This window comes from Pogona vitticeps, chromosome 5 (assembly GCF_051106095.1).
Source record: "Pogona vitticeps strain Pit_001003342236 chromosome 5, PviZW2.1, whole genome shotgun sequence".
Taxonomy (NCBI): domain Eukaryota; kingdom Metazoa; phylum Chordata; class Lepidosauria; order Squamata; family Agamidae; genus Pogona; species Pogona vitticeps.
In genome coordinates, this window is record NC_135787.1 from 31,476,941 (window position 1) to 31,503,225 (window position 26,285).

Here is a 26,285-nt window from a genome sequence, read left to right on the forward strand (position 1 = left end):
CCCCAAATTAGAAGGGGTCCCAATGGAACCTTGGGACCTTCAGAGGTGATGGAATAAAATATTTAATTTCCAAAAAAATGCCATGACTCTAGCCGCCTAGAGTGGTCTGGTAGTCCAGATAGGCAGGGTACAAATCAAATAAATAAATACAGTGGGGTCTTGACTTGAGAACTTAATCCGTATTGGAAAGCGGTTCTCAAGTCAAAAAGTCTGTAGGTCAAGTCTCCATTGACCTACAGTGCATTGAAAACCGATTAATCCCGTAACAGGCGTTTTTGTTCCATTTTGGTTTTTTTTCTGGTCTGTAAGTCAATTCTCAGGCTGCAAGTCAAACCTAAATTTTGCGACCAGAGAAGTCTGTAACTCAAAAAGTCTGTAAGTCAAGCCGTCTGTAAGTCAAGGGTCCACTGTAAATGATGTTATCAGTGTGATACAGTGTAAATTGTGCTACTGGATTTCAGCCTTTTTAAAAATTCTGCCTCCCATTTTCAAACAGCAGTCCATGATCATAATCTAAATGTTAAATAGCACTATTTTAGTGCATTTGAACTACCGTCTTTGCTGATGTATAAGACGACTTTTTTGCCCTGAAAAACATTCCTCCAAGTGGGGCGGTCATCTTATATGCCGGGTGCACTTCCAGCAAACCTTCGCTCTCTCCCAGCAAAGTCACTTACCTGGTAGTAAGACCGAGTAGACCGAGCCCCGCTCCTCCTTGGTAGCCTCGGAACAGCCAGACTCTAGCACCGAATAGCTGACCATCAGGAAGCAGCAGAGAGATGGCAGCCATTTTGAAATGGCTGCCGCCTCTCCAAAATGTCTGCCGCCTCTCTGCTGGTTCCCAACAGCTGTTCGGCGTTGATGCTGTCCTCCTTCCAGCAAACCCTCGCTCTCTCCCAGCGAAAGGAACCAAAAGCGGCAAAATGAACTCTCCCCATGATGCAGCCAAAGCAGAATCACACATGCGGAAGAGGGGGTAGTCTTAAATGGCGAGTATATAACAAACTCTACATTTTGAGTGGAAATGTTGGGGGGGTCGTCTTATACGCCCAGTTGTCTCATACGCCGGCAAATATGGTATTCTATTTTAAAAATGTGTATACCTCTCAATAGCCAATAGGGTGGTTTGTAAGATAACCAGCCAATAGGGTGGTTCATAAGATAAAATTTAAAAGCATCAAATGTGAAGTGTAGGAAAATGTAGTATAATACTTAAAATAGATTAGAAAAGCCCAAAATTAAATGTCAGCAGGATACAAGAACCCTATGATGCTCACAGTAATAATCAGCGATTTATGAAAATATGGGTGCTATAACATGGGTGCGAAACCAGTTCTAGATGATTAGGGTTTGTTAGAGACTAATTTCAGAAACAAGCAAGAGAAGCTATTCTGAATTACTTACTCTAGAATGAAAGGCTGTGACTGTGATTGTGTGTATGCTTTAGTACTTGCACACAGTTCCAGTGAGTTTTGAGCTTATTGCAGTTTTTTCACATTACTGTATATTTCGCTCCATAAGATGCACTTCCCCCCAGAAAAGTAGGAGGGGGAGTGTGTGCGTCTTATGGAGCGAATACTGTTGCCCCACCACCACCACTGCACACACATTCATTCATTCATTCATTCATTCATTCATTCATTCATTAATTAATTCATTCATTCATTCATTTATTTATTTATTTATTTATTTATTTATATTTAAAAATTAGGTGCATCTTATGGTCAGGTGCGTCTTATGAAGCGAAAAATACAGTAATAAGCAGTGCTTCCATTAAGTATCATATAAAAATGTACGAATTAGCAGCCTGAAAATTTGCACGTTTTTACTTTTAAACACTATGAAATAATATAGATATAATGTAAGATAAGAGCAAGTCATTTCATTGTGATATAAGACTTCGAGGCCTCACAGTTCTACTACAATAGTAGTATTCTTGCTGATAATAATAATATGTGCCATCAAGTCAGTTCTGATTTACAGTGAACATTTCCAGGGTGTCATAGGTAGATAATACCATTCCCTTCTCCTGGGAGGCACAGTGGGGAATTGAACACCCAGCCTCTGGGTCTGCAGCCAGATAACTAAACCACTGAACTATCCAGCCAGCCTTCTCACTGAAGGAGAAAAAAATCCCCTGTTGATTCTGTATGTTTCAGACTGTCATCAAGCTGCAGGTGGATAAATACATTTCTGCACTACAGAAACACCAAATCTGCTTGGCATGTAATCAGTTTGTTGACAGGAAAATATATTGTATCGGTATGTTCCTATTTACTATTTCTGTGTTGTTGAGATGGTCATATCATTGTTCACAGGTCAATTACAGGGGAAGCAAAACACTTCGGCTGGACACTGTTTTTGTAAATTGGAGGATGCACATAACTTGTGTCTCTGAATTATGCTTGCGTCAAGTACTCAGGCAGCCCTAATTAGCATTGCCTGCTTTAATTTGAAAGTCTTGCTGAGAAATCATGGGAAAATGGAAAAAATGCATGCTTGTATATTACCCTTCAGCTTAATAGTTTATGCAGAGCTCAGCCTTTGAGCACACATGCTGCTGACCCAGTTCTGGAGCAGCTGCAGGAGAAATCTCCTGCTATAAATGTCTGTCTGTCTGCATTTTTATAGGATATCCTGTTAAACCAAAAGGGCTTGTTTACTTGTAAGAGTCATGCTAAATACAGTGTGTAATCTGACAGCTGACGTCCATGCATATAAAGCAAGCATGACAGCTTGAGACAACATGGAGGACTTAACATTTGTTGTGAAATCAGTACTTTCAGGGGGCTTTCATAGTACGATTCTTTATGCTAAAGGAACCAAAATACACATACATTCATGGAATAGAATCTAGATAATACAAGAAACATTGTGTTTTAGGATCCTCAATTACATGCAATAAGAAATAAGACTGCATTTTATTATTCCTATAGTTTAAATCTCTGTGGAATTCTTCCGTCATTAGTTTGGTTCCATGTGGGAATTTTGACATGTGTGAGTATCTGGTACTAAAATCTGTGACTAAGTATTTCTTCTTTCTCCTCCTTTCCCACTATCCACCTGTTACAAATTTTAAGCTCCACTTAACAACAGTTGTTCAGGGGAACGTTTTTTTTTGGAGGAGGGGAGGAGGATCCTGCATACTTCCAGGGTAGGTTTAGTGATGGTTTATCCATATAGATGACCCCAACTGAAAATGTAGGAGCAATAGAGCTAAAGCTGATGACTTAATTCTCCATTTTATAGGAGTGTTAAAGTGTGTTCCCTCTACAATAGTGGGAATTGGCCCCCACTGAGCTCAGACAGGCTTATCTCTGAGTAAAAATATGTAAGGATTTTTTTTTGCAGGTTTGCACCCTAATATTTCATAGCCTGGGATTCTGTTTATTAGCTAAAAGATGGTAAATGCCTGACTAGACAAGGATACAACTGTGCTACTTACTTCCCTGTTTTTTTGTCTTACACATGGGTTGTCCCATAAATCTTGCATTATATCCCCTGAGAGTTTATAGAAAACACAGACCATAGCAACTATGGTTAATGCTGGGGCTACAGACGGATAAATATGTACTATAGGACAGAACTGGAAATTATAACATTTGCAATTGTAAAGTTAAATACTGTAAGATAATGCATGATAATACTGTGAGTGCTACTGTGGGAATGTTCACCTTCATGGGTGCTGACATTCATCAGTGGTGAATCCGGTGGAAGACAGGCAGGTAGGGATGTCTATCAATGGCTGGGCTGGGCAGCAGGACCAGAGGGTTGCTGTAAGGCTAGCCTGCCTCCAGCCAGCCTTCTTTCTTCAGCAGCAACCTGCCTACCTGTCCTGGAGTCAATGTGGTTGAGATGGTTTCTTCAGGGCTGGACAGAAATTTTGGGCCCATCTGACCTGATTGGCATCTACAAGGTGGCAGGAGACTTTTTGCCTATCCCAAACTGTTTCTCCACATGACATTGCAGGGCTGATTGAGAGTATCAAAGTGAGTGAGTTCCCAAGAGGCACAGGGGATGCTATTGAGTCAAGTGTTGTGCCATCTAGGATCCAGAGATTTGATTGCTGGGAGTGGTGCATGGAGGCCTGGTACTGGCTGCCTGATTGGACAGTTGGTAGATGGGAAGGGTCCTCCAGTTTTAGCCGGCCAGGTATGAGCTGTCCATGGGACAGTTCTGACCAGGAGCTTCGGTGCCTGCCCCAGGGATCCACAGTACATTCAGGTTCCTCTGCAGGATGACGGAGGTTGACAGTAAGAATTAACAAAGTGTGGCTCTAGTTAGCTCCATCACTTGGGCTTATCTCTTTATTATGGGAGTGGGTGGGCAAAGACTAGTAAGAAGTTGTGGAACAATAATTAAAGTATATATAAAACACTTATATGGCCACAGATCCAATCTACTAAGACAAAGTTTGTAATTATATCCCTTAAATCTGTGCAACTGTGAGTTACAATTAAATGCCAAACTGTTTTATCCTTTTTTTAAAAAATGTAATAAAAATATAAGCACTAGTAGACTCAAGTTTGTTTGAAGACAAAATTTTCCAAATTTCTTTTTTGAGTTTTAGCTCCCAACATCTTAGAGGAACAAATGGCATTTAGCCACTCGAGGTTGAGCAATGACAGAGGTTTAACCTTTTTATGATTTTCTAAACATAATAAAGAACTAACATCTGGAGCAACATGTGGAATTTAATAAGGAAACAGCTTTACTAGTTTGTTGGCTGCTGCTAAATTTGACCTTATTTTACTGTGATGGAAGAACTGAAACTCTGAATAGCCTTTGTTTCTATTATTGTGCATACTGTGTACTAAACTAGCTGGTCTGTCTGGCAGAAGGAGCCAAGACACTATCAGATTTGGTTTCTAGCTCTTATGAGTACAGTTGATTTCATCACTGGTTATTTTACTTTGATAATCTATTGTGTATAGCTTTGAATGCTAGACACAGCATAGGGGTACACTTTATCAAGGTCAGGAGATCCAAGATGGCTTGACGTAGACTACAACCTCAATTGCCTGGGAAAGGAAAGTGAAGTAAATTTGTAGAGCATGTGGGAATTCCATCCATCTTGACCTATGTTGAAAGACACCAGTTCTACTGTGTACAGCATTTTAGAACAAATTTCTGACATGGTTTGCAGACTGTCTTTGGGATGTGGAGGAATAAGAGAAATTGGCTAAACTTGACTTATTTCAGGGTTAGTGAAAAAGATTTTTGACAATTGGGTTAAAGTAGGGAGGAGTCTGAGAGGAATTCACTTTGTAGTAACCATAGTTCAGATGCCCTGAACTTATACCCTGGACTTCAGAAAGGTTGATTTTAATAATCTCAGAGAAACACTGCTTAGACTTCCACTGATATTATCTGAGGAAAAAGGGGGGCCAGGATGGTTGGGAACTCCAGAATATTACTGATTGTGCAACCCTTAATCTGTGAGGTCCTGGGTTATAACCAGGTAAAACAAGTTATCTAGTGTAATTAGTTGATTTATTTCTGGGACTAAATCCACTTTAAAATAGTTAGCAAATGGCTGTCTGCTGAGTTACAGAGTAGTTCAGTTATTATGAGAAGAAGATAACTCACTGGATTGAAAATTGTCCTGGATCATTCAATCAATGACCAGTATTTAGTAATAAAACTCGTTATCGTTTAGTCATGTCCGACTCTTCGTGGCCCCATGGACCAGAGCACGCCAGGCCCTCCTATCTTCCACTGCCTCCCGGAGTTGTGTCAAATTCATGTTGGTTGCTTCGATGACACTGTCCAACCATCTCATCCTCTGTCGTCCTCTTCTCTTGCCTTCACACTTTCCCAACATCAAGGTCTTTTCCAGGGAGTCTTCTCTTCTCATGAGATGACCAAAGTACTGGAGCCTCAGCTTCAGGATCTGTCCTTCCAGTGAGCACTCAGGGTTGATTTCCTTTAGAATTGATAGGTTTGTTCTCCTTGCAGTCCAGGGGACTCTCAAGAGCCTCCTCCAGCACCACAATTCAAAGGCATCAATTCTTCAGCGGTCAGCTTTCTTTATGGTCCAGCTCTCACGTCCATACATCACTACAGGAAAAACCATAGCTTTGACTATTCGGCCTTTTGTTGGCAAGGTGATGTCTCTGCTTTTTAAGATGCTGTCAAGGTTTGTCATCGCTTTCCTCCCAAGAAGAAGGTGTCTTTTAATTTCGTGGCTGCTGTCTCCATCTGCAATGATCATGGAGCCCAAGAAAGTAAAATCTGTCACTACCTCCATATCTTCCTCTTCTATTTCCCAGGAGGTGATGGGACCAGTGGCCATGATCTTAGTTTTTTTGATGTTGAGTTTCAGACTGTTTTTTGCACTCTCCTCTTTCACCCTCATCTCAAGGTTCTTTAGTTCCTCCTCACTTTCTGCCTTCAGAGTGGTATCTGCATATTGGAGGTTGTTGATATTTCTTCCGGCAATCTTAATTCCGGTTTGGGATTCCTCCAGTCCAGCCTTCCGCATGATGTATTCTGCATATAAGTTAAATAAGCCGGGGGACAATATACAGCCTTGTCATACTCCTTTCCCAATTTTGAACCACTCAGTTGTTCCATATCCAGTTCTAACTGTTGCTTCCTGTCCCACATATAGGTTTCTGAGGAGATAGATAAGGTGGTCTGGTACTCCCATTTCTTTAAGGACTTGCCATAGTTTGCTGTGGTCCACACAGTCAAAGGCTTTTGCATAGTCAATGAAACAGAAGTAGATATTTTTCAGGAACTCTCTGGCTTTCTCCATAATCCAGTGCATGTTAGCAATTTGGTCTCTGGTTCCTCTGCCCCTTCGGAATCCAGCTTGTACTTCTGGGAGTTCTTGGTCCACATACTGCTGAAGCCTACCTTGTAGGATTTTGAGCATAACCTTGCTAGTGTGGGAAATGAGTGCAATTGTACGGTAGTTGGAGCATTCTTTGGCACTGCCCTTCTTTGGGATTGGGATGTAGACTTATCTTTTCCAGTCCTCTGGCCACTGTTGAATTTTCCAAACTTGCTGGCATATTGAATGTAGCACCTTAACAGCATCATCTTTTAAGATTTTAAATAGTTCAACTAGAATGTCTTCACCTCCACTGGCTTTGTTGTTAGCCAGGCTTTGTAAGGCCCACTTGACTTCATTCTCCAGGGTGTCTGGCTCAAGGTCAGCAACTACATTGTCTGGGTTGTCCGGGACAGCCTAATCTTTTTGATATAATTCCTCTGTGTATTCTTGCCACCTCTTCTTGATGTCTTCTGTTTCTGTTAGGTCCCTCCCATTTTTGTCCATTATTATGTCCATCTTTGCACAAAATGTTCCTCTAATATCTCCAGTTTTCCTGAACAGATCTCTGGTTTTTCCTTTTCTATTATTTTCCTCTATATCTTTGCACTGTTAATTTAAGAAGACCCTCTTGTCTCTCCTTGCTATTTTTTGGAAGTCTGCATTCAATTTTATGTATCTTTCCCTATCTCTGCTGCATTTTGTTTCCCTTCTTCTCTCTGCAATTTCTAAGGCCTCGTTGGACAGCCACTTTGCTTTCTTGCATTTCCTTTTCTTTGGGATGGTTTTTGTTGCTGCCTCCTGTACAATGTTACGAGCCTCTATCCAAAGTTCTTCAGGCACTCTGTCCACCAAATCTAGTTCCTTAAATCTGTTCTTCACTTCCTCTGCGTATTTATAAGGGATTTGGTTTAGATTATACCTGAGTAGCCCAGTGGTTTTTCCTACTCTCTTCAGTTTAAGCTTGAATTTTGCTATGAGAAGCTGATGATCAGAGCCACAATCAGCTCCAGGTCTTGTTTTTGCTGACTGTATAGAACTTCTCCATCTTTGGCTGCAGAGAATATAATCAGTCTGATTTCGATATTGCCCATCTGGTGATTTCCATGTATAGAGTCGTCAAACTACTTATAGGTAAAAAGGGGATATATTAAAATGCATGCTGTGGTGAGTAACAGATGCATGGCTCTGTTAGAGTGCTGGATCCCTACAGAGTTAGAATACACGCCATTGGAAGCAAAGTGCTAATTTATTCATTTTTATTTATTTAAAACATTCATAGCTTGCCTGCTCTTTGATGTCAGATTAGCTCCCGTCCTCTCCTAAAAGAAATAAGGAAACAGGACAGAAGGAACTTCTTAAAACGTGCTTTTTTGTTCATTGTCTACTAAAACGCATTAGTCCTTTTAAATTATTTCTTAACAATTGCCTCAGAGATGGCTGTTAAGCTTTTGCAATAATATAACATGGCACCTCTAAGGCTAGCAGATTTATCTTGCATGAGCTTTTTTTAAATGAACACATAATGCCAAAGTGCCATTCGTCTCTTTGTTCTTTAAAGTACTTGGATGTTGTTCAGCCTACTTGCAAAGAAAAAGCAAATAAAAAAAAATCCTGTAAGGTGTAGCACACAATCTCTGTTATATAACATACTGGATCCCTATGTGGAAATAGAATATGAATGCAGGAAGATACTGAGAGAAATAATGGGGAACTGAGAAAAGTACGGACAATGAAAAGAATGCAAAGAGTAAAGGGGCTAAATGGCTATTAGGTTTAGATCAGTGCTTCTCAACCTTGGATAACCCAGGTGTTCTTGGACTGCATCTCCCAGAAACTGCAGGCAACGTGGTTAGTGGTGAAGGATTCTGGGAACTGCTGTCCAAGAACACGTGGGTTACCCGAGGTTGGGAATTACTGGTCTAGATGGACAGAACAGTGTTAGCAGCTAGAAATGTGTATTGCCAGAAAAATGCTGATAGAGAATGAAGGGCTGAATTGCCTTTACTTCTTTAAAAGGATTTGTGTCTTTTCCAAAGGGGTAGTCTGTTGCAGAAAAGACAAACAAGGAGTCTGGTGCCGTCTTAAAGACTAACATGCTTTATAGAGCATAAGTTTGCATGGACCGCAGCCTGTTTCTTCAAATATGTGGAGTGAAGTCTCAATAAACAGAGTTTATGCATGGAGGTGCCAGAAGTGTTGAATAATCATATATAGATGTTAATAGTATCATTAAGATCTATATATAACTGTTTAATGACCTGTAAAAAATGCATTCACACTATCACCATGATGGTACTTCATGTGTTTCTATTAAGTTTTATACCCTCCCCTTCATATGTATACAATATGTCTGTGCACCGAGGTTATGCTTCAGGCCTTTGCAGAAGTGGGCTACAGTCCATTGAAGCCTATGTCAGATAAACTCTGTTGATTTTTAAGTTACCAGAAGACTGTTGTTCAAAGAATCTTTATTTTTTTTCTTTATCATATCATAAATGTACATTAAGCTTTATGTGGTAACATAACTGAAGAAGAAAGGAAGGTTTGCTTTGTAGAATTTGCAAGCTCAGTTTCAAATAAGTTAATCTGAATAAATGTTGCTGGTTTCCACTCTTTGTTACTATTCAGGAATTAATGCCTACCGCTACAACTCTTTATTTTTTGTTTCAACTAGCTCTTCTGGTTCTGGCAATGTAGCAGATCGTGTCTTGGCTCAGTTGCTGACAGAAATGGATGGAATAGAACAGCTAAAGGATGTGACAATCTTGGCAGCTACAAACCGACCTGATATGATCGACAAGGTAAAAGATTATAGCTTGGACCAATACTTTTGTGAAAACAATTTCACTTACTTTATTAGGACTACAGTCAATAGAAAGTCAAACTTTCTACTGAAGTTCTGGATTGCAAGCAAAGGGCAAGGGAGGGATTCTGTAAAATGTTGTTTTACACTCAGTGAAAACAGATGTAACCTGGTGCTTTTTTTAGTTTGCATTTTCTGCAGCCCTGGCTCATTATATTTCCAGATCTTTTTAACAGCTCCTATCTATTGGTGGTGAGAGTTTCTCCATGTCCAGCCACTCCAAGTAATCTGTTATCATGGAAATCTTCCTTTCTGTAATCCAACAGAAGACATTGTGATGTGATGGACCTGATTTCAACAGTGATTTGTGCAGAATGGGTCAGCTAGGATGGAAACTCACTATCGTGCAGTGGTTTGATAAGCTCTGTTCCACTATACATAGTATTTATCTGTCTTTAAACAATTAAGTCAAACTGTTTGTCTGTCTAATGTAATAATACTGTTAACTATAATTGGTTATGATCGTCTAGACTCCGACAGAAGGCCTTCTCAGTTCTGCTACCGGAAGGCCATCTAATGGGAGATTGCAAGCACTGAGCCCAGGGACTGCTGCATACAAAGCATGTGCTCTGTTTATGGTTAAACATTCTACACATTCATGCCCTTTTCTGAAGTTGCTATCTCATCAATATTGGGATCGCTTTCTGTGTTGCTTGCTTTTAAAAACTACAAGCGATGCTGGATCTATTTAGGAGCAAAGGACTAGCAGTAGGGGGAGGAAAACATTCTCTTTCCATAGGAAAGCACAAATTTAGCTCTTCTTGGCAAATATTTAGCCCAACCTTGACTTCCCTGGGTGCAAATTATAATCCATCACCAACACTTTTCTTTTCTTCAGACAATTTATTTTATTTTTTATCCTTTTCTTTTCTTTTCCTTTTCTTTTTGGAAAAAATAATCTCCCAATTCCAGTACTTTCTGAGGATGGGGGTGGGGTGGGGAACACTTTCTAGCTATCACCAAGAAGAGTGTTGTCCTCCCTGGGCATGAAACAGGCATTCACTGTGCAAGAATTTCCTTTTCTTGCTTGCCATAATCAATAATGCTTATAGCCTCTATTTGTCATGGCAGACAGGAACAGAAGAAGCTGTTACAACCCCAGGGAACCCTGTGATTGTTTCACAACAGGAAGTAAGATGTGTGTAGCTGAGGAATTGGATTGTTTTAACTCCTGCTGGGTGAGATCTGAGTGTCAAACACATTAGCTGGCATGCCTAAAGCATAAGGGCTGAGAATGAAGGATAGTTCTGTGGTTTGGGATGGCACCCTGGAGTTTCTGACAGCCTTATTCCTCCTTATCCCAGCAGTGTGCAGCAGTTGCATCTTCAAGTGCTTTATTTGCATGAGAATGACAGGATGTAATTGGACAAATGAAGATTAATGAGAGGGTGCGATGTCAGTGTGGTATATTGTCCTTAGATTGATGGTCCTGTGTGTTTCATCCATGCTGTGAAGCTTCAGTGTAGCACGAAGCCGAAACTGGTGAAGATACAGTAAATAAAAAGTGTGATGGGAATTTAGGTCTGCTTCATACAAAAAACAAACTCTGCAATAAACTATATTGATAAATTGTTCAGAAGGAACAATTTCACAGTAAACAGTTCATAGCACTCCCCATAACCTGTACCAGTTTTCATAAGACATGAATCTCATGTTTGTTCCTGTGCCTGTTATACATAGAGGAAGAAGACCATTATTAAACTGGCATGAGTAACATTGCCGTAGTGTACAGTGGTTGTTTTGCAATAACCTGCTTCCGGTATTATATCTACCATTTAGGGGCATGCTACCCCAGTGTCTAGTTTGATATTAACATACTAAATGGGGAACTATAAAATTTGCTGTCATCTTAATTGGAACAAACTGGAAGGTTGCCACTTCTCATGTATATCAAATGGTTCAGTGAAAGAGTGTTATACAATTCATTTTCCTTATACAGATCGTCTGAGATTATTTTATTTCAAACTGCAAAAGAGGTTTAACCTCTAAGTAGAGGAAAAATTGCATTGCTTTAAGTGCCAAATAACAGTTAAAATAATCTATTTATCTTTACTTCTTGAGTTTGGTTGATTCAGCTTTTGGTTTTAAAAGGCTATATTGAAACAGTATAAAAATGTTGGTGTTTTGTAATAGCTTTCTTCAGATATATATTTAATAATGTGATTTATTTTCATTCCATGTGTACTGTGCAACTCAATTTACCTGAAGTATTTGGTATCCTAATCACTGTTCCTATTTATATCTCTTATGCTCCTGGTACCATGGCAAAATCTTAATTATAAAATGGTGTATTTTAAAATATTTAGTGTTAAAGGTGCATAAAATACGCTACACCACTAAGTAGAAGCAAGAAAAGCAACTTCCAGGGCTACATACGGGAGCAGGGGTGGGAAGCTTGCCTTAGGGTAGCTTTAGATTTTGGTCATGTTTTGTACTTATAAAGAATATGATCAAATTTCACATATACACAAACTTTTTACATTTTTTCTTCTTTCTGCTACAGAATTGAAACTGTAGAACAGAGCAGCAGCCATGCTAAAATAAACAAAACCAAGATCAGAATTCCATATTAAAGTACTATCTTTATTCAGCACAAACAAACAAAGTCAAAAGTTCAATTTTACATATTAGTGCTCGAGTGAGCATGAGTTTGAACTTTAAAGAATGGTGCAGGCTTGTTTGCAGAGTTTGATATTAATTAAACGTAGTTTGGACTGATGAAAAAAGTGAGTGATTTGGGAGAATCGGTAACAAGATTTTAAGTTCTGGCCTCCAGCAAAAATTTTTTTAAAAAATTCTTCATCTTGAGAAACATCAAAGTTTTGCCATTCTGGAGACTTATTAAAGAAATTCAAATCTTGAAGGTTTATGGGTTTACTCATAAAGGGGGAAAATCTTCTCCTTAAGTTATCTTCTGGCAACATGCTGAGGTTCTCATAAATCAAGTAATGTGAAGCTGTAAACATGTTCAGTATTTGGTCTGTCTGGAACAAATTGTGGTTATTGTTTGATCACAGACTGGGTGGGAGAGAGAGATCAGTATTTTCAGTCTTTCATCTCATTGGTGAATGCAGTGTTAAAAGCTTTTGGTTGCATGGCAGCTTTAATTTAGACTTCACAGCCAATGAGAGGGGCATTTCCTTGTTAACAATTTTCATTGACGGAAGGGACCTGTTAATTTATTTGTCTTGTCCTTCCTTCAAAGAGCTCAAGGAGCTGCATGTAATTCTCTGCTTCTGTAGTGTATCCTCACAAAAAGCCCTGTGAACATCAGGCTGAGGGTGTGAGTGGTCCAAGGTCACTTGGTAAAATTCATGGCCTACTAGGGATTTGAACCCACATCCTCAAAATAAAGGGGGGAAGTCTGTATAAAAAGGAGAAAACAAATATCCTTCTAACTGAGATTATTCTGGGGCTCAGTATGAGTTTATAATTGAAATCAAAGACTTACCTAAATATCTGTCCCTTTGTAGCTGGCTATATTTCTGTAGTTTTGTGCATTACCTTATGTGATAGTTAGCCAGTTAAAATGCCAAAGAAGTCTGTAAACTTTCAAATTATCCAGAACTCTTCATCAGACTGTGTTGGGCAACATGTGGCTTATGAATCACAACCCTTCAGCCATTTTGTAGATCCTCCCTGAGGAAGCCCCACAGCTGTGATTGCTGAATTTCAGTGGCATAGAACAAAAGGATGCTTTCCTGCTTTTAGAAGTTGTTGCAGTCATCTTGAAATGTGCCATCAAATTTTGGCAACATGTTGCAGAAAGGAGGTGCAGTTTGCAGCAAGACTTGGGGAGAGGGGGCTGAAGCTGACCCCCCAAACTTGTTGACTTTCTAAATGATACTGGAAAGTTCAGAAGGGGAATGGGATGGAGTCGGAAGATACATACATTTCTGTATCCTCTTATCACATTCATCTCTCATGTTAATGTTTCAAATAAAGCAATGGACCAGACTCTATCCAAAGTAGATCTCTTCGTCAAATCATCCAGCCTTCTACTGCCTGGTTATTTCCAAATGTACTGGCAACAGCAATTAAAAAAGCAAATATTTATATATTGAGTATTTATTTATAGAGTGACCATTGGTCAGATTGGCAGTATAAAAATCAAATAAATAAATATTATTCTTGTTGTGCATAAATGTTGAAAGTAGTACCAACTTCCCCCAAAGTTGTGTATGTTGACTGTTGTTAAACCACGAATATTTAAAACCTATTTCCAAGTTTTTTTCTGATATCCTCTTGTGAAGTTATTGGATGTGTTTCTTGGTGTCTGGATGCAGCTCTAGGTTCGTGTTTAATAACATTAGCCTAAGAACCTTAATATAAGGAAAGTTATTCTAAATTATGTGTCACAATTTCCAGCCATCAGGAGAAATAGCATTATGTCATTTCTTCCAGGTGCAGTGTTGTTGTTTTCAAAAGCTCATTGTGAAGTGCATAAACATTTTTTTAAAAGCCCAGCAAAATTTAATTATCTTGTATAGTTAGATTTCTGCTGTTTTAAAAAGCATCTCAAATATTTTTCTCATCTTTCTGTATGTTAGATTTTGGTGTGTGGTGGTGGGTTGCTTGTTTTTCACTTGTTTAGTTACACAAAAAATTTTTTTTACTTAGAGAATGTGGGTGGCTTACAATTAAAGTACAGTATTATTCACATAATAACTGATAAGGATACCAGCAAAAAAGCCTTCAGGGCAAGCTACACAGTTTCAGGTTGCCCCGCTTCTGAGTATTCTCTACCTAGAAAACCCTGAAAAGGATCACATTAGTCAGAATTGACTTTCCAGCATGCTGTTATTATAACATAAATTCAGTTTCTGAAAAAGTCAACAAAAACACCAACAGTTAAACAAAATTTACTGATTTCCAATAGTTTCTGAAATAAAATTGTTTTCCAGTGATGGTAAGAACTAATTGAGAAGTTCTGCAACCTTAGAAACCTGGCCTTACGTTTAGGCAAAGAAAGGCAGTCTCTCTAGGAAACTGATTTTAAGGGTGACAACATGGTAAACAAATTCTTCATTATTATTATTGTGTTTTAAATTCAGGAGGTGGGGAGCACTTGCTGGTATCAAAGTAAAGCAAACCAAAACAAAGTGTCACATCGCACTTAAAGCACTCTCTGGGCGGTTCATAATTTGGTTGTGCAGGCTATGCCTTGTCAAGGTGGGTACTCAATTTACCAACCTTGGAAGAGTGGAAGGCTGAGTCATCCTTGAGCAGGCTACCTAAATCTGTTGAGATCAAACGCTGGTCATGAGCAGGATCATTAGCTATAGTGCTGCAGTTTAACCACCGTGCCATTAGGCTCCTTACTTCAGGTAGTGAGTCAATGTTTGCCATTTAGGCAATAAAATTTCTTGGGCTGGCCCTGGATTTGATGCTGTTGTTGAGAAAGGCCCGTTTTGTGCTATGTTCAGCAAATGAGGAACACAGAGCAGAGCTTCTGTAAGTAACCCTTGCATGGAGGCAAATTGATTAGGGAGAAGGTGGTCTGGAGTTATCCAGACAACTACTCAGGCAATTCAGAGCTTCAAAACATCAAACTCAGCAGCTTGATCTTTTTGGTACTGTGACTGTTTATATTCTCTTTTCTTTTAAATTGAAGAATATGCTAGGATTGAAGAAATAAAACTTTACTTAAAATGAGTGGGTTGTCTCTTGTATGGCTGTAAACAGCTATTTTAAAATATGATCCTTATCTTTCTATTTAGTAAATAGTATTTTAAGGCGAGGGAAGAGTCTTCCTGAAGTCTAAATCATTTTGGTGTTGTGGTTGCACTGAACTCTGTCAACACTTTACTATTGACATAAGCAACAGTTTTGCCTGAGGCTCATTCCTTATTTATTGATTGGGTGCTAACATTTGCAAAGGTGTCTGAATGGTTTCTAATGGAATTTGAAGTGTTTTATTTTGTTCTGAAATATAGTAAATAAATTTTTCCAGGTGTACAGAAGTTATTTTTGCTTCCCACCTTGCAATTGACAGGGTATAGAGAGGGGTGGTAAATCAGCCTTGAGGTTGCTGAGCCCACCCCCTTCTCAGTAGTGACAGCTGAAGAGCACAGTGACTTTTTCACTTGAGATTTATTGCTTGCCTGAGAAAACAAGGTGAGAGACAAACTTGTTGGGCTGCATTTTAAGCTTTCACAACTATACCCTAAGACCAGGATAAATGGTGCTGCTTTTGCCTCTAAAAGCATACCCACATAATTTAACTTTTGTGTTTGAAAGAGGGAGAGAGAAAGTGTGTTAAAGAGGGCAAGAGAGATGATAAATTATAAGCATGCCTCTGTGTGAAGTAAACACCTCATACTGATACAGTAATGTGCCTTTCTGACATAACATTTTTCAATAGTTTGTTGGTTTCTCATCTACATGCAGATTTCTCTTGAGTCGCCTCAGTGAAAAAGCTGTTCATCTGGTACTTTATAAATGTTAGCAGGGGTGTAGTTGTGTTACTGCAAAAGTGTTAGGGTCTATGGTTCACATCTCTGTCTTGTTTTTACTAAACGTAGGATACATGTAGGAGGTATAGCTTACAAAATAATCCTTTTCCAGACAGAAAGCTGAATATGATCAGAACATGTTTTCTAGAAGTCTATGGAGAAAAAAAAATAGGTTTAGCCATTTGGTGAAGCAACCCTTATTCCATTACTTAACAAGACAGCACGTGGGCTATGTAAGCAAGAACACACGCCAGGGTGTGTGTTCATCTGTCAACACACGAGGTGTGCGTAATTGGCAAGCACACACCCTGGAACATGTTACTGCACTTATAAAAATGGCCATTTAACTTTTATTAAAAGCATGTAGATACACAATGTGCCTAGTTTTCAAAATGCTAACTTCTTTAAACATCATTTTCTTTTAAAGGAGTTGAGCTTTTCTGTTCCAAAGTTGCTGAAACACTTGCTGGTGAAGCCACTTTTTCATTTCCTAATGCTTTTCTATTACTTCTCTCCAAAATTCTCAACTTAGAGCTAAAATAAAAATAAAAATAGGCCTTAGTTTTTAAAGTAGCCTTGCAGGGTAGTCTCATAGAATGAAAAGCAAACATTGATGGTATGACATGTTTCTTAACAAGAGAGACCCAGAACAGCAATGAAGGAGGTAAGCTGCAGGGTTTGATTCATTTGTACAGTAGGTTTTTGTCAGTATTGGTAGGCCTTAAACCAGTTCGTGCTTAACAGAAGATAACTTTGAAGAAGAAATATAAGTTTAGACATGTTTTCACTCATGGCTCAAACTGGAATCTAGGCAGTTGGTATGGTCTGGATTGATTTATTTTTTAATTTATTTTGCAATTACCAACCCTCTTGATAAAAAAATATTCTGTGTCTACAATAGGTGTGCAACAGATTTTTATTTTGATCCATTTGCAAAGTGTGTTTCATGGGGGTGGAATTAGAGTAGTGGGTGGCACACAATTGAAAGCATACATTTATAAGCATGGCACACTGCACCATAAGTAATATGGCAACTGGCAGAATATTCTTTGCTTCTGTTATTTGTGACCGTCATGAAAGCACAGACTATGATGAACTGGGCATTGTGGTAGTTCTTACAGTATCAGCAGGTGGCAGTCAAACCAAACTTCAGTTTAATTAGTTTCAGCTTATAAAATACTATGTATGTTGAAATTAGAAGGATATCCACTGTCAGGAAAGGCAGAGGGTGATTTTTCTTAGATCAAAATGTATTGATGTTTGCAAAGATTTCTTACAAATAAATAGATGTTGTCTTTTTTCTTTTAAGTTGAGCAGAAAATTCAGCTACAGTCTTATTTTGATTATACTGTAGCTGTTTTGCTCTTGACCTTTATAGTAAGGCAGTTTAATAGTTATTGATTTAACTATCAAGTATAGAATTCAACTGTCACTGCTTTCCTTATGTTCTGTTTGATGGAAGCCCAGATTTATTGTGGGCTATGTAGAATAAAGAGAACAATGGTTTTATTTTTATGAGGTAGAGAATTAAAACCCATATATAGAGTCAGATGGACAGTTCTGAATATAGGAATAAAATCTGTAACTTGATATGGTTAGACAGAGCAGTTTTAGAAGAATGGAAACCTTGAACCAGTAAATTGATATTCCCTTCCCATAGGGCGCCCTTGGATATACCACATTTACATGATTGTAGGATCCAGGGAGTCAACCTAGATTCAAAGGGAGATAATTGCTGTCTGGTCGAAAAGGCCCTATGTCAAATCAGACAGGATGCATCATGCAGCCCAGTTCAGTTATTTTTCTCTGCATAAGAAGTCTGGAATTACACGGACTCTTACCAGATTGTGATTTCTCCGTATTATGGTTCAAATTGACATGTGTGTATTATTAGTTCTTGATGGGAGATGAGAGTTTTAAATGAGATCTTCTCTCTAATAAGGCTTCTATTTGCTTTGGTTCTGTATGTGTCAGAGCTGTTTCTCATATCAGCAACACAACACAGATCATTATACTGGAAGAATGCCTTGGCTGAGTAGAGGATATTAGGCACATCCTTGAAAAGAAGGCTTCAAAGTACTATGTATGCTTCTTCATGCAGACAGACCATAACAGAGAGTGTAGTATGTATATGTGAGACCTACCCATGCACATTCAAAGTAGTGGTTCTCTCTCCAGCTGTTGCCCTGTGGAAGGACTGAATTGCAATTTAACTGGAGCTGTAATCCAGCACATTTGGCACTTGAGAAAGGCTGTTTTATACTAAGGTTTCTGAGAGCCATTGTGGTGCAGTGCACAGAAGGTCAGACTAAGATCTTGCTTCAGATCCCCACTCTGACATGAAGTTAAGGGAGTGATCTTGGGCCAGTGATCTTTCTATCTCAAAGGGTCATTGTGAGGATCAAATGGGAAGCTGGAAAGCCATGAATGCCTAATTGACCTCAATGGAGTAAAGGTGGGATATAAATGTAAATAGTACGTAAATAATAAAAAGCAGTACAGTGTTTGGGTTGCAAGGATGGTTAGATAGCCATTTCCCTACTAGGCTCCCTGTTCCATAATCACATGACTTAATTTGGTGAGCAGCATAAGACTGGCATGCAAAGGGGAGTCTGTAGGAGCGGCAGTGGAGGGAATACTGACATGATCACCTTCCTATGAATATATAATGTAACAGAATACTGCCATTTCCCCTCATCTATAATAATAATTAGGGGGAGGATTTCTATGACACTTCACATTTTCTCTGCAACCTACATTTGAACCCATAAGCAAGTACAAATATGTTTATGAGTAATCTGGTTTTTCTCACTAGATAACTCATAAACATGTTCAGATCCACCCATAAGCTCAAACATAGGTTGCAGGAAAAAAAATACATATCACAGAAATCTTTCCCCTAATAATAATCATATGCCATCAAATCAATTCTGATTTCTGAGCTTTACAGGTAGAGAATACTCAGAGGTGGTTTACCATTCCCTTCTTCTAGGGGCACCCTTCTTGTCCAAGGCCATGCAGGCTGACTCTGCTCACAGGAGGCACAGCGGGGCATCGAGCTCCAAACCCCTGACTCCTCAGCCCAGATACAGTGGTGCCTCGCACAACGATGTTAATTGGTTAAAAAAAAAAACGTTCTGTGAAACATCGTTCTGTGAAAGACCATTTCCCATAGGAATGCATTGAAAACCGGTTAATCCATTCCAATTGGAACGGATTGCCGTCCTTAAGCGAAAATCCCCATAGGAAACATCGTTGAGGGAAACGCGGTTCCCCAATTGAAATGCATTGAAGCCGACTCAATGCATTTGAATGGGTTTGCGAAGTCCCTTTTCGCTCCTGTAAAAGTGCCTTAAACTGTTTGAAAAGTGTTTTAAATGCTTGCAATCATTAGCCCACCTCCTGAAACGTATGCAAACTTAATTTGGTGTTGTTCTGAGGCGTCCTTAATTTTTGGTGATTTTTTGTTTTCTCCATTGAAAGCCATTGGACAGAGCGTCCAATGGCTTTCAATGGAGAAAACAAAAAATCACCAAAAATTAAGGACGCCTCAGAACAACACCAAATTAAGTTTGCATACGTTTCACAAGTTGGACTATCGATGCCAAGCATTTAAAACAGGTTTCAAACAGTTTAAGGCACTTTTACAGGAGCGAAAAGGGACATCGTTGTGCGAAAATTCCCCATAGGAAACATCGTTGTGTGAGGCGGCAAATTTTTCAGGAAAAGCCATCGTTGTGTGAATTTATCGTTGTGTGAGGCACTCGTTGTGCGAGGCACCACTGTACCTAGACCACTGAGCTATCCAACTGCCCTGCTAGGATGTTTCTGTGCTTTCTTGATGTTTTCTAAACAAAGCATGATGACTTTTTGTTTTTGTGAAAATGGAAACTAGTCAAAGCAACCTTTTATTCTAGAGTAGTGTGTATTTACATATGCATTCAATCTCCCTTTTACAGTATCCACACACTTCCTCCTGTTCCACTCTCCACGGTCAGTCTTCTATAAACTGCTTACTACTTTACTCATAAGATTCCAACTTTTGTAAGCAACTTAAGAATAAAAAGTTGTAGGAAATCCTTTAGTTTTTTTTTCAGAGGAGTCTGTGTGCTTACTGTGCAGGTTTCATCTCATTGCACTTAAAGGGTTAATGTTATGCATATTAAGCTAAACAGCACAGTTTACACTAAGGGTTATTTAACATCTACTGGGGGTATTACTGTACTTCCTGTTTTGTGTTCGCAATAATAGATTTCTAAAGAGCTGCCTTTGTGTAAATACCTCACTTACATTCTAGGCAAGTATATTCATGCCTTGAGTTAAGCACAAATAGAGTAATGTGTTGGAACTCTGCTAAAGAAGGAAATCTTTGTGCTTCATAAATGATACCCTCGAAAGCTCATAAAAATATTTGGAAATGACAGTTGTATATTTGTTTTCTCTGCTGGTTTGAATGTGTTATGAAAGCAAGAGGCATCTTTACCATCCACCCATTATTATTTTTTGTCAGTATTATACTGGGAATTTAGCTATGGAACTGACAAAACATATCTGAAATTGTTGTTGTGGGTTTTTCAGGCTCTTTGGCCGTGTTCTGAAGTTTGTTCTTCCTAATGTTTCTCCAGTCTCTGTGGCCGGCATCTTCGGAGGACAGTGCTGCCACACTGGATATTTTCGGTATATTTCAGGGTAGTTTTTACACAGAGTTATGATATTCTTGATCTATGTTAGATCCATTGCCAGCTCTGACATTGCTTTTACTACTACCGTGTTTCTCCGATAATAAGACCTATCCCGAAAGTAAGCCCTCCCCTTAATTTGTAGGATTCCTCTAAAGTAAGCCCTCCCCCGAAAATAAGCCCTATTACCCTACTCGCGCCCTGGGTAAGCTTACCGAGGGCGCGAAAAAACATCCCTTCAGCAGAGCAGAATGCAGTAGGGAGAAAGCAGAGCTTCGCCCTTCATGGCAGTGCTTTGGTCTCAGGGCGCGCCGAACGGGATCCCGGGAGCCAACAGCCGCGCGAGCTCCTCCTCCGCCTGGAACTCCCCTGCCCGGCGCGCTAGGGAGAGAGAGGCACGAGCCCCGCGGGCGCTCCTGCCCCCGGACCAGAGAGGAGGAGAACAAAAGCTTCAAGGCGGAGGGGAGGAGGCGACCAAGGCAGCAAAGCGAGCAACATCGCCTGCAAGCCGAGCGGGCACGCTCGCTCGCTGTGTTTTCCCCCTTCCCAGCAAAGCCCGCCTTTTTGGCTCCCCTTCCTCCTTGTTTCGCTTCCCCAGTGGTGAGGGCTTCGCAGAGAGCCAGAAAGCGAGAGGAGCCAAGCAGGAAAGCAGGAAGGAGAAGCCCAGTTCTTCTCAGCCGCTGCCTTTCCCCAGCCTCCGTCTCCTCCCTGGCCGAGCCCAAGTAGCCGCCGCCGCCGCCAACGCCGCTGCTGCTGGTGTGGCTGTCGCCAGCTTTCGGGGGAAAATGCTCTGGTTTCTCTTCAGATCGCATTTTTGGGGGAGGGCTTATTTTAATGACGGGTCATTAAAATAAGCCCTCCCCCGAAAATAAGCCCTCTGCCCTTTTCTTTCCCCCAAAAGATAATAAGACAGTGTCTTATTATCGGAGAAACACGGTAATACATTACAGGTTCCATTATTCCATGTTATTCAAATTGAACATGTAAATGATAGCAGAGCTTAAAAGCTGCTTTTTAGAGTATTTACTGTTCTAATTCTGACACCCAGGAAAGTAATTAGTCTTGCATTTTTTTAAAAAAATTAATTATTTTTCTCTTTTGTTATTTGAAGATAACTAGAGTTGCTGTAAGCTCCTTTAAAAAATCCGACAACTGCATATCACCCACTAAGTGACTGTAAAAACTTTAAAACCACACTGTTATAATTCTGTAATGCTGTAAGGAGTTATTTTCAACTTTCAGTATTGTCTTTCAATATTGTAAGCTGCCTTGGGTCTTTTTCAAGGAGAAAGGTGAGGTAAAAATATTTTAAATACGTAAATAAAATATATCGTTACATTATAACAATCACAGGTAATTTCTTGTTTCTAGTCTCCGATTAGTGTCTACAACTTTCAGTGTTCATTCTGTGAGTACATTTGAAGAAGCATGGAATAAATAAAACTTCTAAGGAGAATCTCGGCCTTCTGTTATAGGAATTCCTTAGCTATAATCAAAGTGCTTGATGTCCTTAGTGTGAACTTGAGTAAGTAGCTTGTGTAATATAATCAGACAAGCGTATCTGTGTACATGCACGTTATGTTCCTTTCTAGGAGCCAGGTTTTCAATGTAAAACATAAATGGTGTTGATAAAGCTTTTTGCGAATAGCTGCTGATCAATTAGTGCAGGGATGAGCAACTAATTTCTATAGGGGGCCACATGAACAATCTGAATTGTATTCGGGGGCCGAACCAACTTTACTTAAAAATAAAATGAAACTGACGTTATGATTGTTTTTATTTTAAATTTGTTAATCTTCACAAATACTAAAGAGGTTTTTTGCGGTATGTTAAAGATAAGCAACTGATCAACTTTAGATAACAAGCTATAAATGGTTTTGATGTTCATCTTGTTCAGTGAGAGAAATCCAGTCTGTCTTGGGCTTAAACAAGTGCTTGAACACCGGACTGGAGTGAAGACTGGCGGGCCAGACAGGAGCGGCTCCTGGGCCATATATGGCCCTCGGGCCGCACTTTGCCCAGGTCTGAACTAGTGCATTATGAATTTTATTTTGGAATAGTGTTAGACAGATGCATGGAGAATAAGATTTTATAATTATAAAATAATTGCTATAGCAGGCTTCATATGGATACTCTCTGGAAATTGAAATCTTTTGTAAGGAGGAAATAGTGTTTTTACTGTTGTGAAATACTGATTGTTTTTACCATAGTGAAATACAGAATGTGACCAAATCCCAATAACTGAGTAACGCTGGATTCCCATTTGGCAAAGGCTTGATATTCTTCTGCTCAAATCTCAGTTTATACACGACTCACTGGAGCTCATTAGCCAAGCCACTATTTCAAAACTTCAGCTTTCAAGCTTTAATCTGGGGGGTGATTATACACCATACTTTATACATGGGAATAAGGATTCCTGGCATAATTCTTACAAATAGCGGTATGTAAATACTGTGAGTTACCATTTTCTTTTATTTGGTAGTCCATGATACAGTGGTCCATGGGCAGTTTCTTTTATTTTCATTTGGCTGCAACAAAATAATGATAATTTTGACACTTCAGTTTTCAAGGCATTTTATGCACTTTCAGTTGTCTTTTCCTTTTTTGTAAATGCCTAGAAATAGTTAATTGCCACATTAGAAGATACCTCTTGTTTCTATGTTTTTGACATTATTCCTTAAATTACATTCCAAGGAAGATACAATTTGATATTATCTTTTTCTGGGGAATAGTTTTTTAAAAATTATAATTATTTTGTACCATAGGGCTATAGCATAGTGATCTTTTAAAAAAAAAAGATATAGGATGTAAGTAAAACTCAAGAGGATGATATTCACATTTGTGGATAGCAACGAACTGGGAGGGGTAGCTAATACATCAGAAGACAGGATGAGGATTTACGATTACTTTAACAGATTAGAAAACTGGGTCAAAGAAACAAACAAAGGAATTTCAGTCTGGAAAAGGGTTTTACATTCTTTAGGAAAAAAATCAGATATACTGTACAAATATATAGTGTCTTGGCATTAAGATGCATGAAAAAGATCTAGGGGTTTTGTAGTCCACAAGCTAAACATGAATCAAAACATGATGATGGCAAACCCACCCACCCACCCCAATACAAAACCCTGATGCAATTCTAGACTGCCTCAACAAAAGTATTGTGCCAGTTTAAGAGAAGAAATAGTGCTACTTCTGCTTTGATCAACCTTATCTGGAGTATTTTGCCTAGTTCTGAGTACCACAATTTATTAAGGATATTGAGAAAGTGGAGTGTATTCAGAGGAGAGCAACCAAAATGGTAAAGGATCTGGAAACCAGATTGCTTTCCACTTGATGGAAAGTATGTACAGTATAATAGTGATAGAAATTTCTGTTTGCTCACCTTCCCCATCCTGCAACCAGATGTACACTGCAGTGGTGCCTTGACTTACAAACGCCCTGAGCTGCGAACGCTTTGAGTTATGAACAGCTCCGGTCACAAGATTTTGCTTTAACTTGTGGCCGGAGCTTTGACCTGCGAGCGGAAAAAGGCAGGGAAAAAAGGTGGGGAATTCAAAAAACCTAACTGTTGGTGGCGAAGAGGCTGCTTATTTGTAGCTCTTTCGCCCCAACGGTTAGGGAAAGGGTAGGCCCAGTCTACACCCCCCCGGGAAAGCCTGAAGGTGGTGATCGGCAGTAGCGGGGGACCCCCGGGAGGTCTCCCATAGTGACGAGGAAGCCCTGGGAGACCTCCAAAGGTGGCGGGGGCGGGGAACCCCCAGGAGGTCTTCCATGGCAGCAGGGAAGCCCTGGGAGACCTCCGAAGGCGGTGAGGGGACCCCTGGGAGGCTTTGGACTGGTAGGGTGCTGCTTTTTTTCTTTTAAAAAAGTTGTTCTGGGTGGTTTTGGAGGGTAGGCTTGGGCTGGGGGGTATGTTTCTGTGCTTTGTTGTTTTTTGTGATTTTTTTTTTTTTTTGCAGTCCCAGCGTAGGACTTGCAGTGTTTTATTTTTATTTTATTTTTTTGATATTTTTTTCTTCGGCCAGATCAATCGGTTATCAATGCATTCCTATGGGAAATGGTGCTTTGACTTACAAACGTTTTGACTTACGGCCACCGTTCCAATATGGATTAATTTCGTAAGTCAATGCACCACTATATCTTTAAACAGAAGGGTTCCTTTTAGCTTCTGTGGCTAAAATAACTTGTCCTTGTGGCTGATAATTTCAAATATTTTATCTAATCTTTTTTTTAAAAGGTCTTTTCTGAAATTGACATATTGGAATGGAATTTGGGATGTATATGTAGGGTAGTGTTTTCTTTTCAAGTACAAAGTCTATTTCAATTGAATTTCCACACACAAAAAAGCATGTTTGTTTTTCCACTTGCATTCTGCTTTTCCATCTTGTCCAAAATGGTTAACAGTAATAACAAATAAGGATGCAATACTTAAAAAAAATAATTAGGAAAAGGAACATACTTTATACCACATTAAAACATTAAGACAAAGCTAGTTTTTAAAAAATTAAGTCACCTTTGCATGCTCATCGTTCGTTTAGTCGTGTCCGACTCTTTGTGACCCCATGGACCATAGCACGCCAGACCCTATCTTCCACTGCTTCCTGTAGTTGTGTCAATTTCATTTTGGTTGCTTCGCAGACACTGTCCAGCCATCTCATCCTCTGTTGTCCCCTTCTCCTCTTGCCGTCACACTTTCCTAACATCAAGGTCATGGGCCTGTCTAAAATTGACAAGAGTTTCTTCATGTGATGATGGAGGACATCAACAGGAAAAATAAGAGGGCCTATCAAGGGAGGGTGTTCCAGAATTTGGGTATACCAACATATATTAATGAGGGATCTTTTCTAAAAATTATATGTTTGGGGGCTTCATTCTCTTTAGAACTGGTCCTGGTGAGGTTAGCCATAGTATTTTAAATAAGATGTGTTTTTCGATTAATCTTCAAAGTCCGCTCCAGAGAGCATCTTGAAGTAATCCTGTAACTAAGGTTTGTGTCCCTGTGGCCAAATTCAACAACTCAAGAATAGGTGTAGTTGGTGCAGCAGTTTCAGGTGTTGAAGTGCACTCCCAATCATTGGAGTGACATCTGTATATCCGTGCTCATACTGTAGATACTGTGGATTCAGGAGAACACCTTGACTGGTCCTGAGATCATAAAGGCAGTGTAATGTTACCTAAGGGAATTGAAACCCTTATTCCCTGATCATGTTTTCTATTGACCAGGAATGCTTCTGGATTAAGTTTCTGTTTATATTATATATCCTTAGATAGTGTTTTACTAACAGCAGAAATTCCATAGACATGGAACAGCAGAGTTGGATGACATTTCACTCAAGAAATGCTGAATAACTCCGTGGTTTAGGACAGGTGGGGAGTTTGATACCCCGCTGTGCCTCCTTGACAGGGACTGGACTCAAAATCATAAGAGTTGCTTGCAGCTTCATAGTGCTAAGGTGATTATTACTACCATTGTTAAAAGCCCTGGGCAAACTGTCCAAGCAGTT

At 39.5% G+C, this 26,285-nt stretch overlaps 1 protein-coding gene and 1 long non-coding RNA gene across 3 annotated transcripts in view; one reads left to right on the top strand and one right to left on the bottom strand.

Annotated features, from left to right (window-relative positions):
• LOC144583228 (uncharacterized) overlaps window positions 1-9,343 on the bottom strand; it is a 198,872-nt gene extending 189,529 nt beyond the window's left edge. Inside the window, exon 1 of the long non-coding RNA XR_013536899.1 lies at window positions 151-9,343. This is a non-coding gene — a long non-coding RNA (uncharacterized LOC144583228). The remainder of the gene's footprint in view (window positions 1-150) is intronic.
• AFG2A (AAA ATPase AFG2A) overlaps window positions 1-26,285 on the top strand; it is a 208,645-nt gene that overhangs the window by 54,559 nt on the left and 127,801 nt on the right. For both annotated transcript variants that reach the window (XM_073001670.2, XM_073001671.2), the window contains exon 14: window positions 9,456-9,582. In XM_073001670.2, coding sequence (XP_072857771.2) covers window positions 9,456-9,582 — 127 coding nt within the window. The remainder of the gene's footprint in view (window positions 1-9,455; window positions 9,583-26,285) is intronic.